The 14545-nt window shown below is 30.6% G+C and overlaps 1 protein-coding gene across 1 annotated transcript; it reads right to left on the bottom strand.

Annotated features, from left to right (window-relative positions):
* Positions 1–274: 274 nt before the first annotated feature.
* Positions 275–13197, bottom strand: LOC129289979 (uncharacterized). Its single transcript, XM_054926715.1, is given in 13 exon segments — positions 275–606; positions 710–1666; positions 1779–1907; positions 2009–2253; positions 2372–2571; positions 8398–8516; positions 8940–9034; positions 9036–9873; positions 10502–10630; positions 11017–11208; positions 11211–11260; positions 12436–12587; positions 13036–13197. Coding segments are annotated over 13 exon segments (3369 nt in total). The 5' UTR covers positions 13168–13197; the 3' UTR covers positions 275–475.
* Between the last annotated feature and the right edge of the window lie 1348 nt (positions 13198–14545).

The raw sequence follows: 14545 nt of genomic DNA, 5'->3' as shown, positions 1-14545 counted from the left end.
TTAAGCTTGTAAAAATTTGATTAGCATATTTGCAAATGAAATTTAGAGCTTGAATTTGGTCAAACTTACTCCTGTACTTTGTTTTATTGAGAAAAAAAAAGTGTAAAGTATCAAAAAATTTGACTAACACCTAATTCATTTCTTTTTTGGTGTTGCCGTATCTAATAGTTGTAACAATTCTTGTAATTCAATTTATATAAACCATTTGCAAATTAAGCACATGACGAAAGAAAAATTGTACATTCTGCTTTCTTTTTTAACCAAAAGAAAATCAAAACAATGATTTTATTTCAAAGTATTTAAAAAAGACAAGCATCATACAAGACTTTGAAAAGTACACAATTAATAAAGATCAACCAAAGAATGAATGAAGACATTAAGAATTAAAAGAATACAAGAATTTTATGAAAAAATAAAAAGAATACAAGAATATGTTAAACCAATTTCCATGGTCTTTATCCTTGGGAAATTGAAATCAACATTTGGGCATGTCCAGTGGTGGGGGTAGCATCTGCTCGTCAGGATTGTTACCATTCTTCACGATGAAAGTCATAGCCATTCCCCACGTCACATGACGCTCTAAATGACAATGCATGAACCATACACCTGCATATCCAGACCAAATTGAATCAATGTATAAGATCTAAAAATATAATCTTTAGGACTTCAAATATTTCTTGTGGAGTGAATGTACGTAAAATATTTATACCTGGATTTTTAGCGGTGAATCTTACGGTGACCCAGCCATTTTTGGGTATGGTCACAGTGTTTTGATAGGGAGGATCAACAAGATTGTAATTCAAAGGATCCTTGTCTTTGTCAAAGTTCCCAAATCCCCAACCCACCACATAGAAACTGTGTCCATGCAAGTGAATAGGATGTTCTGTTCCGGCAAGCACATTAGTTCCCTGAAGAACAAGCTCCACCGTGGATCCAAACTCTAGCACCTTCACCTCCGTGTCCACCGATGGAGTCCACAAGAATTGGGGCAGGTCATTGCCAGTAAAATCAAACTTCAATGGCGGTGTGTCCGGAAACTTGTCTCCGTAAACACCACTAGCGTTGTTATAGTAGGCCTGCAAAATGTTAGCCCCAGGAGGTAATTTGAAGCTTATATTGTTCATACTAGCGGCGAGACGATCTAGATTTGGGCCAACACACGTTGTACCGTTGTGACATGGCAATGTGTTGACGGAGACTGTGTAGAAAAGCTCGGTGCTTATTTCTAATGGCACATCAATGGGGTGAATCTTGTCTGCTAAGCTTCTAAATTGGCTCAAGTGCTTGGTGGAGGCAACAGTGTCGTTTGAGTTTGGAAGCAAAGGCATGGAAGGGACTGGTGAAGTGGAAATGTATCTGCTTCGTTTGTATTGAAGGATCGCAGTGGTGCTTGAGGGGTTAAATGGGACACTAGCAGAACTGGAATAAGCCTTAGCAGCCATGTAGTAGCGACCTATTGGTTGGTTTGCTTCAAGCAAGACATCCATAGTTTGACCAGGTGAGATAGTGATGTAATCTACTTTCACTGGCTTGATGTAGCTTCCATCTGTCCCCACCACTGTCAGTTTATGGTTTGCAATGCCAAAGAATAGGACTTGTTCCAGTGCAGCATTGACAATTCGAAGGAGGTAGGTTTTGCCATGTCGAACGTTCAGCTTGAATGTTTCTGACATGAATAGAAAGTAATAATTATTATATTAAAAACTGTAACTGGCATTAGAAGAGAATCAACACATAGATATAAAGTTAATCAACGAGCAATTATATATAATATTTACCTGAATTTGAGCATGGGTAAAGATCACCAGGTTGGCCATTAATGGTGTAAGCATCAGACAACACGGGGTCTCCTCCACTTCTGCGAAAGTCATTGTAAACCTGAACAATATCTTGTTTCCACCATTCTCCTGCATTTTTACAAGTCACGTATATAATTAACATCACATGTATGTCTTGAAAAACTTGAGAGCGAATACATGAGTCTAAAGTCCAGTTCTCAAATAAATACCTAATATAATGGGAACTTCTGCGTGCGGTTTTGGGAATGGATAGGTAGTTCCTGGCTTAGGTTTGATGACAATAGCGCCATGAACTGTGGCTCGAGAATAGTCACTGTGAGCATGCCACCACAGAGTGCCTTCCTCTTCTGAGAATATGACCCTCTGACTAAACTTGTGACCTGGTTTTATGGGACATTGAGTGATAAATTCGGGACCATCTGACCATGGATATCTTGGTTGGTTCACTCCATGCCTGTGAAAGATTGATAAATTAAATATTTTTAAACAAATTACTTGAAGCTTAGCTTTACGTTAACTGATAGAGAATTAAAAAAATGTGGGATTCGTTGGTTTGTTTCTGATTAACGTACCAGTGGATGGTGATGCTCTCGTTGGCTCGGTTGTAGACATCAACAATTATGGTTTCACCTTTGGTGACGTACAAGGGTGGTCCTGGAAATTGCCCATTTACTGTCAATATGTTCTTGGAGCTACACAGTCTTGTGTACGATGCTTCTTTGACCTGCATTGAATCAAACGCAAGGGTCATGTGATGCAAGTTATAACATGTACATATTGTATGTCTATATAATCTCATTATGTTTTTGAGAGTTAGAAATATTTCAAAATATATAGTTAAACTGAATTACTACCGTAATGAAACATACCTCAAAAGTATAATGCCTTAGTGCATGAGAAACGAGGAGGTTGTTGAGGAACAAAACTCCTAATATTTGTAAGATGAATATTACTGAGATTTTCATGGAAAATCTTGAAGAGTTGGTCTCCACAGATCAGTAATTTTTCTGATGCTGTTTGTTGCTTCCAGAAATTGTTCTCGTCCGGCTGATCAATGCTTGTGTTGGGAGATTGAAGAGAAAAACTTGATATATATTTGTTTCTTGAAGAAAGGCTTGATATAAGTGGATATATTGTTCTGCGAATGATTGAGATGTTTGAAGATGGTGGCCATACATGCTGGTATATATATATAGTTTTGCGAAAGGCTTTGGCATGAACATGATTACGCGTAAGACTACTTTTTCAATTTGTGTGGCTTGTTCTTTTCGCCTTTATTATTTTGTCCAAGTCTTTGAATTATATTATATGTTGCCAGGTCGTTATCAAAATATTCTTTCTGACAAACATGTTACTTGGTCATCAGAAACTAGCTGCTGTATCAAATAGTTTTTTGTTTCAGGTTGTCGGAAACAGCAATATACTTATGGATTACGAGACAAAAAGTTGAAGAAGCACGCGTAGGGTGGATATTTCTTAATGGATAAGAAGAAGTTCATGGTTTGGCTTCAAATATAAAAAGCTGGTCAATTATTTTGAATGTTTCTTCCTTTATGGGCTGATGATGGGAAGCCAGCTGCTAAATTCATTCATTTCTTCGTTAACACACCGTTTTTTTTTTTTTTTTGCATCAGCTGTAGAGAAGAAAAAAGTTTGTGAGAATATATATACTCACATAATAAATTATGAAAATCCAAAACCAACACATGTAGAGAGTCAAAGGCTAAATAAATATACCAAAGCCTTGAAATTGCGATACGGTCAACTTTTTTTTTCCTTAAAAAAAAAGGTCATTGATTTCTTTGATATTTCAAAGATAGCAACAGCTAAGATTCTTTTCAATCATTAAACTTATCTCGCTACACATTCCAATTTGAATTAAGAATTTTGGGTACAAATATACCAATTAGTTTAGAATTATCGATTCGTAAGTTAAATTTAATAATTAAAAGTAAAGGTCATATATTAATTATAATTGTTCATCTTTCGCTTTAATCAAGTGTATTATGTGTTGATTACCAGAGGTATATGTCACTTGCCACCTTTTATTTTCGCCTTATTTTTATAGGTTCATCTGTACGAGAAATTCCAAAATAATGTTTTAATGATCAATATTAATATAATATTTATTATATATAATTAATTAAAGTGTCAAGTTATTCATAAACCTTCAATAGCAACGCACACATACAAAGTTACACCCATAATTGTCAAACTCTAAAGTTAACTCAAAAGTTTAATGTTTTTATGTTTTTAGCTTATAAAATCGTATCAATTCGTTCATAAACTCAGACTAAATACAAACTCGATTAAACTTGTGAGTTTATCTTCGAGTTTATCATTTTTTACGTTTCTAACTTACAAAATTATGTTAATTAATTCATAAACTCAAACTAGATACAAACTTGATTAAACTTATTAATTAAGCTCGTCAATTTTTTTTTTTAATTGAGCGAGTAAAGTATATACTATGAAGAATTCAATTTATAAAAGTTATAGGACCTGATTCAAAGAAAAAATTGTAATGAAGAAACTAATATTAATAAAAAAGGAATACAAATACCAAAAATAAGTTCTCCCATTTTAAAATTTTTATGTCTTGTAGATAATTTATTAATGAAGATGAGTTTAATTTTAATGATTTATATTTTTAAAATAGTTAAATTAAATTATAGTCATATTTTAATGGTTATTTGTTAATAGAAGTAAATTCTTACGAGTTTATAATCTGAGTTTGCGATACGAGTTTACATTTCTGTCACGAGTTTACCTAAACTTGCAAGTTTAACAACCTTGGTTATACTACTTATCTTGAAGACAAACATTTATATTAAATGTTTATAATAAAAATGGAACCGTCATATTTCAACGAAGCCTACAATAAATTGAATACTTACTGGTTTAACGCAATTGTTAGGTTCAAAATAGAAATTATATTTCTGAATTTTTTTTTAATGAGTTGCATTTTCAATGATAAAATCAATATTTTAAATGATATTTTATTTGTAGGCTAGGATGTTTTCAAAATAAAAATGCTTAAATGAGAGCGGTTTGTGTGTAGTTTGAGAGGTTTTGAGATCAGCGTGAATGCATGATTACGCGCAAGAATATAATAATATTCAATATTTTTGGTTGCCTTTGTGTTTTGCGGCTTTAATTTGCCATGAACTAAATACTTGGTCGTTAAAGCTATATTATATTGAATATTCTTTCAAGACCTAAGTGTTGATCAGCTAAATAATCTATTCATATATAACAGTATGTATGTGTGTGATAAATATCGATTAAAGTTAATTAATTAAGTGAAGTGAGAAATAAACACAATAAAATTATTTACGAACAACACCAATTTATTAAAAACCGAAGCATGTCGATTATTCCCTAGTTCGTGGTCTAATCCATTATAATCCTTACAACTAAACACCGAGAAAACTGGTCAAATATCGGTAAAATTGGCCAAAACTAGACATGTTCGATCCAATCAAAAGAACTATAGATTAATTTTTTTAAAAAAATAGAAATGTATACTTGAAATAAAAAAGCATAACCATTAATCAAACTTGCAAAAAAACTGTAATTTTACCTATGCAGTTCAACACTCTACTGCAAGCAGAGAAACCTCTCCATTTTTTTTATCATTATTTTCTCTCCACCACCTATAAATCAAAACCATTAATATTTGAGAAAATAACAATAAAATCCCTCTAAAATATATAAATGATAATTTGGTCCCACGAAATGTCATAATTCTCCGAAGTCTTTAGGGACTTTTCTGTTATTAATGAATTTACATAAATTATCAAATTGCCCTTGTTGAAAATAAATGATTCACAAGTTCTTTTTAAATATTCACAAATTTTCTTCTTATATTTGCAATAATGGAACGGCAAATCACAACTTTGTATGTTAAATTCCTTATCTGCTGTTGCATTATTATGAATATAAGAATGAAAATTGTAAATATTTAAAAAAAACTTGCGAATCATTTATTTTCAACAAGGGCAATTTGATAATTTATATAAATTCATTAACGATAAAAAAGTTCTTAGGGACTTCAGTCGAATTATGGCATTTCGAGAAACTAAATTATCATTTATATATTTCAAAGGGATTTTATTGTTATTTTTTCTTAATATTTCTGCATTAGATGAATATGTTTTAATAATATATTTAATAAAAAGATTATGATTAGGAAAATCTAAGGGAAAAAGATGATAAACAAATAAAAAGGTTCCCCACCCACGCACGCTACACGTATGATTAGAGCTGTCGGGCTGGCCCTTTTAAGCCTGAAAATAACTAGAGTTGGACCTCTACTTTGGAAGGAAAAATAATAATTTAGCCTTAAAAGGCTTGCCCTCTTTAAGCCTAAAAATAAAAGAGTTGGCCCTTTAACGCTAGTATCGGCCCTTTTAAGCCCTTTTATTTTTTTTAAATTATAATATGAAAAATAGAAGGTTAAATATATAACTAAAAGAAATGAACATATTAGACTCATTCATCCGTCCTTCATTCATTCATTAAGATTTAGCTAATAATGTTAGCCAAGTATAATTTTTATTAGTATTAATTTTTATATTAGACTTGAATGTTTAAATTTTCTTTATTTGTTGTGGTGTAAATTGATTTAAATTTATTTTCTTAAACTTAATTTTATGTATAATAAATTTTTTAGAATTGATATAGATATATTTTTATAATTTTAAATTAAAAAAGTAAAAAAAATAAGACTGAGACCCTAAGGGCTAAGGTCGGGCTTTATAAAAAGGAGCCCTGAAATATAATTGGGCTTATTAAGGCCAACCCGCTTAAACCCTGGCCCTTCAAGGGCTGACTCTTTAGGGTCAAGCTGGCCTTAATTGACAGTTCTACATACAATCTACATTTCTTGTGTGGCTTTTATAGAAAAGACACACCTTATCCAACCTTTGATAGGGATTGAAATGGTATCTAGATCAGGCCTTCTTTATCCCCCCCCTCCCTTTTTTCTTCAACTATTTTTTTAATGTAAATATAGATTTTTAATTTTTGCAAATTTTTATACTACTATTTATTTATCTACATTTTTCAAAAAAAAAACTTTATTTTTTTTTACTTCAGATTTTGCAAGCCTCTTAAAAGTGTCTAATATTTTGTTGTTTTCTTATATAATGAATAAGGAGTGGAGAGAAATAATGATAAGATCTTGCCAACTGCAAATTTAGAATGATTATTAAGATCTATAGTAACTTCTTTGCTTCTAGCTATCCAATTCCATTTCTCAACAAACCCTATCATATTTTTTAAAAAAATTATCATAAACAACTAATGATATTTTTTAAATTTTCCCTATTATATATTAATAAAATGATATTTCAAAAATAAAAAAATTATTTATTTTCATTTTATAACTTTAATCTTCAAATAATATTTTACAAATTGTCACGTATAATGATATATAAGATATAAAATTAAAAATAATATCTCAAGTTAATCCTAACTAGTTCAACCACGATTCAATCATGGTCTGATTATTGATCTCTCCAATTATTGCCTTGCTTGGTTTAAAACTATAATGAATAAGTAGTGAACAATAATATTAAATGACAAATATAATTAAATTAGAGTACTCCTTTCACCCCAATTTATAAGATATTTTTAGTTAAAATCACACAAATTAATAAAGCTCATCAAATACACTTTATGATATTATTTTTTTATGACAAAAATATAAACATCTAAAAATGTCTCTTTATTGAATACTCTATTTGGGAAAGAATATTAGAAAGAGAATATAATAGGAAGGATGATATTAAGAAAATATTATTAATAGAACGTTATTTTCTCAAAATATCTTATGCTTAGAAACATTGAATTTTCATCCAAAGTATCTTATAAATTAGGATGAAAGAAGTATTATTTTAGCCTATAGCTTATTATTCCTTTCGATGTGCGGTTGGTGCTGGAAAAGGTCGAATTGCAATTAGAACTTATGTATGACAAAGCAAAGTTGAAGAAGTATTCGATCAATGTGGAAGTTTCTTTGGATAAGAACAAGTTCATAGTGTTCAAATAACATAAAAAAAGTCAATTCCTTGAAAGTTAACTTTTTGTTTCTATTAGGTGTAAAATACCCACGGTTTTTCAGAACGGATTACAAATTATTATCGAAGACTTTACGATAGATGCATCATAACTTTACGTGATTCCCGGCGTGATTCCCACCCCAAATTAAGACAACATTTTGATTATGGATCAAGGCTTATGATAATAATAACAATAATTAATAAATGATGAAATCCAAAATTGTCAAATACAGAGTCAAATGGTAAAAAAACAAAAAACACACCAAAGACAATTTGAATAGCGTTACTGTAACTGATTGGCAAAAAACACCAGTTTATCCTTATCATTGACATTTCGACCATAACATAGCAGTTGTTCATCAAATATATTTCTTTCGCTTTCATTCCTATTCCCAACGATTAAATAATTACCTTTTTATTGAAAAACTAATCAAGAAAAAAAAATATTACAACAAACAAATACACAATAAGAAAAATGCAAACTTTGGGGATAGAAACAAAAATTGGTGGTGCTTGTTTTAATAGCATTTTGGCATGTCTAATGGTGGCGGTAACATCTGCTCATGTGAATTTTTACCATTCTTCACAATGAAAGTCATAGCCATTCCCCATGTCACATGACGTTCTAAATGGCAATGCATATACCATACACCTGCCAAAAAAAATTAGAGTAAATTATATAATTTTTCTTGAATTTTATTATAATTATAAGAGATCTATCTTATGCTATCAAAATATATATATATATATATATATTAATTTTACCAATATTACATAGAACTATCATCTATTTCTTTCTCTTTTTAGTGGTACTCAATTTTTTTTTCCTCAATAGATGTGACAAATTTGATACAATTATTTGAAAGAAACTCAGGTACACCTGTGTAATGTCCTCATTTTCAGGATAGCTTTGTATGATTTTTGAAAATAAAAAGGGAGGCCTATGAAAATTAGAAAAATTAAAAAATGATCCAAATAATTTCAACAATATTAAAGAGAAATGTGTATAATCTACCAAAAAAATAAACCACTAGAAAATTAAGGCATTAAATTTAAGAATGCAACATATACATACCCGGGTTGTTGGCCCTGAATCTTATGGTGAGCCAACCATTTTTGGGAATAGCTATGGTATTTTGATAAGGAGGATCCGCAAGATTATAGTTTGAATTTGTTAAAGTTCCCAAATCCCCATCCGACCACATAGAAACTATGTCCATGGAGATGCATGGGGTGTTCTGTCCCAGCTCTCAAGTTAGTCCCTTGAAGAACAATTTCCACTGTAGAGTTATACTCAAGAACCTTCACTTCTGTAGCCACACTTGGAGTCTCCAAGAACGTAGGTAAATTTTCAGCAGTAAAATTGAAAAACAATGGAGGCACATCTGGGAAATTTTCCTCATAAACACCAGTAATGTTGTTGTAGTAAGCCTGCAAAATATTACTGCTTGAAGGCAACTTGAAGCTTATATTGTTCATGCTGGAAGAGAGACGTGTCGCGTTTTCACAAGTCAAACATGGCAAAGAATTAACAGATTCCGTGAAGAAAAAACTTGTACTTATCTCTAATGGCACATCAATAGGGTGGTTTTGATCTGCTAAACTTCTGAGTTGGCTTATGAGGTTGATGGAGGCATTGGTGTCATTGGAGGCTGGAAGGAAACGTAAGGAAAGTGAAGGTAATGAAGATGGAATATGGCTTTTTCCCTTGTACTGAAGAATAGCAGTGGTCATGGTGGAATCAAATGAAACACCAGAGGCACTGGAATAAGGTGAAGAAGCCATGTAATAGCGATCTAATGGCTGGTTCGCTTCGAGTAAGACGTCCATGGTTTGGCCCGGATAGATTGTGAGGTAATCTACTGTCACTGGTTTTGTGTAGCTTCCATCTGTTCCTACCACTGTGATTTTGTGATTTGCAATGGCGAAGAATTGATTGTTTTCAACAGCAGCATTGACTATTCGGAGAAGATAGGTTTTGCCATACTCTACCATGAGCTTGAAAGTTCCTGTATACATTGAATACATTCAAATGTGTGATTCCATTATATATATTTTGAAAAACATACTATTTGTCTCATAGAATGAATGGATGATGAAGAAAACTTTTTAAGAGGTAGCATTTGGACTGATGCATTTGATGAATTGGGATTTTAGACTTGAAATCTTATATTTCAGATCTCACATATAAAATCCATATATTTAAAATCCTTCGTTTGGCTAGTTTTAAAAACTTCAAATGAAGATAGATGAGTTGGGATTTGAAATGAAAATGAAAATTTGAGAACGATAAGTTTATCTCTATTTTTTAATCCACAAAAGATAAGAAAAGATATAAGAATCATAACAGTATCAATAGTAACAATATGAAGAGAACAAGATATTTGAAGTAGCTAGAATTTTAAATGAGTAGGATGTAGGGAGAATTTAAAATTTACAAGTAAATTATATATAAGAAGAAATGGAATTTCATAAATTTTTGTATATCCAAGTGAGGAATTTGATTCAAATTCAAATCTAAATCTCTATTAATCCATATGCACCATAAGTATTTTTCGTTGTTCCACATAATTCTAAGGAAATATACTACACACACAAAAACTATAAAATCTAATATATGTATTATACTTTTCTTACCAGACTTGGAACAAGGATAAAGATCTCCAGGCTTGCCATTGATAGTATAAGCATCCGAATTATTGGGATCTTGCCCATTTGATAGAAATTCATTGTAAACCTCAGAAATATCACTCTTCCACCATTCCCCTACATTCACAACTCACACTTAATAGTCAGCACTTTTCTTATAAAAATACCTCCTGAATCATCAATACACTCCTTTTGTTTATAAATATAATGCATTTTTTTAAGGGTTAGAGGTCCAAAAATGTACATTTCTAGTATTTCAAGGTGTAATTAATGTGCTTTTATAAAAAATGCCATTAATAAATCATTTTATATTTAGTAATCCTATTAAATAAGGATAAATGTGACAAGATAATATTAGTTGGAAGACATTTAATTAGTGCATTGAGAAGTAAAATTCAATTAAAAATATCTTACATTTCTTAATAGAACAAACCACAAGGAATATATGGGCCCAGAGAGAGATCTAGTTCTACAATATATGTATATTTTATTTATATATGTACCTATTATAATGGGAACTTCTGCATATGGCTTTGGAAAAGGATAAGTAGTTCCTGGCTTAGGTTTGACGACGATGGCTCCATGAACTGTGGCTCGAGAGTAGTCACTATGAGCATGCCACCATAAAGTGCCTTCTTCTTCTGAAAATATGACTTTTTGGCTAAACTTTCCACCTGGTCGAATGGGACACTGGTAATAAATTCAGGACCATCAGACCATGGATATCCTGGTTGGGTTACTCCATGCCTGCATTAATTTAGTTTCATTTTTATTTTTCACAAAGCATTAATCTAGATATACATGCATACATGTCCTGAAAATTTTATATATAGCGAAAATATAATTATCCTTCTTTGATTATGTTTACACAAATTTTTTTTATGATATGATGATCATTATTTAATTACAGCTTAAATATTAATTTAAAATTAATTCCTTAGAGTTTAATAACGGAGGAATGACATTAAAAAACCAAAAGATTGTGTAAACTTAAATAAGAAACAAAAAATTTGAACATTTGAAATAAGGATCAAAGGTTATTTAGTGAATTAGTCTAAACTCACTCCTATTTCATGATTTGCAGCTATCAGAACAAACAATTTGCAAGTGAGATTTGGAATTTGTAGACATAAAACTTGTCAAATATAATATTACTTGAAAATCATTTTCCTTTACAAATTAACAAATCTTGCTTATAAATTCATGTTTTGAAGGTTGCAAAGAAGGCTACGAGAGTAGCAAACTACGAAGTGATAATATATATTTTGAGAGGCTTTTCCTTTACATAAATTACTGAAATTCATTTTACAAATTCTTGTCTTGATGCTAGTAAAACATGGAATGAGAGCAGCAAATTCTTAAACCAATTCACTAATTCTATGTTTGGATGCATAATGATTTGGATTCGGGCTAAATTTCCTATTTAGATACTTAAAGATTTATGGATTTGGATTTTATTCCAACCCATATCCAAATTTTATCTTGATTCATTTGTTATTCCAAACACTACCTAATAATAATAACTTTTGTTATTTAAATTGAGCCCAAACAGATAATTTTAAATACATAGATTTAAAATGTGATATTTAAAATCAAAATTTCAAATCTAAATATACTAATACAAACACTACCTAAAGGATCTCTTGTCCTTATTTTGGATGTCCATATCTCTTTTTGGATAAACCAGACGAGGCCCCATTAAACTTGGGCAAGATTATTACAATCCGCTATCAATAAAGTCTCCATCTCGGGGGATGGGAAATTAAGACCAAAAAAACCAGGATAGCTATTCAGAGCCTGCTTCGCTAAATGATCTGCTATAGTGCATTTTCAGATCACTTTACTCATAAAAAATAAATAAATAAATAAACTGATCATTGTGCCTAAATTTGTAGAATAATTACAGGAAGGAAAGGTTTTACCAATGAATGGTAATATTGTAGTTGGCTCTGTTATAGACATCAACAATGATAGTTTCCCCTTTTGTAACGTACAACGTAGGCCCTGGAAATTGACCATTCACAGTTAATATATTCTTCCTGCTGCACAGTCTTGTGTAGGCTGCGTTTTTTACCTTCAATTCAATTCATTAATCATACAGTTATATCCTTTCTTTCCTCAAAACAAAAAGATGTTGTAATATTATTTACTTCTCCACTAATAACAGAATACATTCATATTATTATATATCAATTAATGCATTTATATCAATTATTTATATTATATAATAAGTAAACATTATATATTTGGCCACCTTACTCTGTTTCCTGTTAATTCACCTCAACATAAGGATTAACAACATTAGTTACATGTTTGCATATTTAACATTGTTAGTATCATCTCGTCATATTTTTTGGGACATATTCAAAAATAGAAACATTAATATTGCAAACAGGATAAACAGAGGAACCTGAAACAACAAAAAAAGAAAATAGTAGAACCTATACCAAAATTTGTTAGAACTACAGGACCAATAATGTTTTCTAAAAAAACAATTAGCGGAGAGTGGGAAGAAAGTATACCACAAAAGTGTGACGCCTAAAAGCTTCACAAACGAAGAGACCATTGATGAGCAGAAGCACCAAGATCAATGCAATTTTCATACTGGTCATTTTTCTCAGAAATATGGACTCATTATATGAGTATGAATGCATGATCAATATTTAATATTTACTATGAGTGCCTATGAGATTTTTCACTTTGATGAAAATACAAGATGTGATGCATGTATTTATAGTGAGACTTGCGTCGGAATTGTGTATTCTTTTTTGTCCTCCTCTTGTTCACCAATCTTCAAAGGGAAAGTGATATTTGAGAATTTTTTAAAAGAATATTTTATAGTTAAGGACCATGAATTTTAGAAATTTTAAAGATGGACCAAAATTTTTTTAATACTCATGTTTAATATTTTTAGAACTTCAAAAAATTAATGATAATTGTTGCAAACATTAAAGCTAAGATAAGCATCAGAAAAAAAATCGAGATTGAATACTAAAAAATTGATTAAATGAGAGTTGAAAATATTAAAGATGAATATTTAAATGATAAAAATTCAGTAGAGAAAAAAAATAATGAAATGAACAGTGGGAAAATTACATGAAAAAAAACATAATCGTAATCATCCAGGACTTTGGTGTTTTTTAAGATTTCATAAATGTATAGTCTCTAACGGTAATTGTCATTATCAAATTGAAGATAAAGACACGTGTTTTACTTTGTCACGATTTTTATAGTGAAGGAAGCCTTATGGAAGTGGAGAAAGCGAAGGCCTTTTCGTCACCTTTTGTATTTTCTCATATTCAACCAATAGAAATGAGACCTTTTATAAAACAATAACAAATATATGCACTTATTAATTAAAATCCATATTTTTAAAATTGGATCAGTCTTTGAATTGATAATTAATACGATATTCAAATTATTTGCATGGTTCAATAAAATTATTAGTAATTGAATAACTATATTTAATCAATCACTAGAGAATATAAAAATTTAACAAATCATATTATTAATAAGTTTTAAACAATATAACTCATTTTCTAACAAAACTGAAATACTTTCATTCGCAAAGAAAAAATTACAAATCAAAGGATAGAGAACCGAAGAAGAATACAACTCCATTCTTGTTTTTCTTATGCCAACTTTCGATTTTACGTAATGTTGTTTAATCTATCGATTTTCTTGGTTTTTATCAATTTTTAACTAAATCAGCTTCGCGAACATTTTAGGTCTAACCATGCATATATGTTTGGTTAGATGGGTTGTCACCGATCGAACAGACTAATCAATCAAGTTCTGTTAACAATAATGATTAAAATTGATTGTGCTATTAAACAAAATATGAGAGTAATTTTTTTTTTAATCTATTCGGATTTAGTTTTATTGCAACAATATTTAGTTGTTTCAGACTTTAAATTTTCACAAAAAAAGCTGTATTAATGTTTCACCCTATATTTATCAATAAAACGTGTGTTTATGAAGTCAAAGTTTATTGCTTGTGGGGGACTGAAGTTGTATCTCAATGAAATAAAA

The sequence above is a fragment of the Prosopis cineraria genome, unplaced genomic scaffold, assembly GCF_029017545.1.
Source record: "Prosopis cineraria cultivar Desert tree isolate PC_DT_omini unplaced genomic scaffold, ASM2901754v1 PC1, whole genome shotgun sequence".
Classification (NCBI taxonomy): Eukaryota; Viridiplantae; Streptophyta; class Magnoliopsida; order Fabales; family Fabaceae; genus Prosopis; species Prosopis cineraria.
Note: the sequence above shows the minus strand (reverse complement) of the source record. Positions and strands in the feature narration are given on the sequence as shown.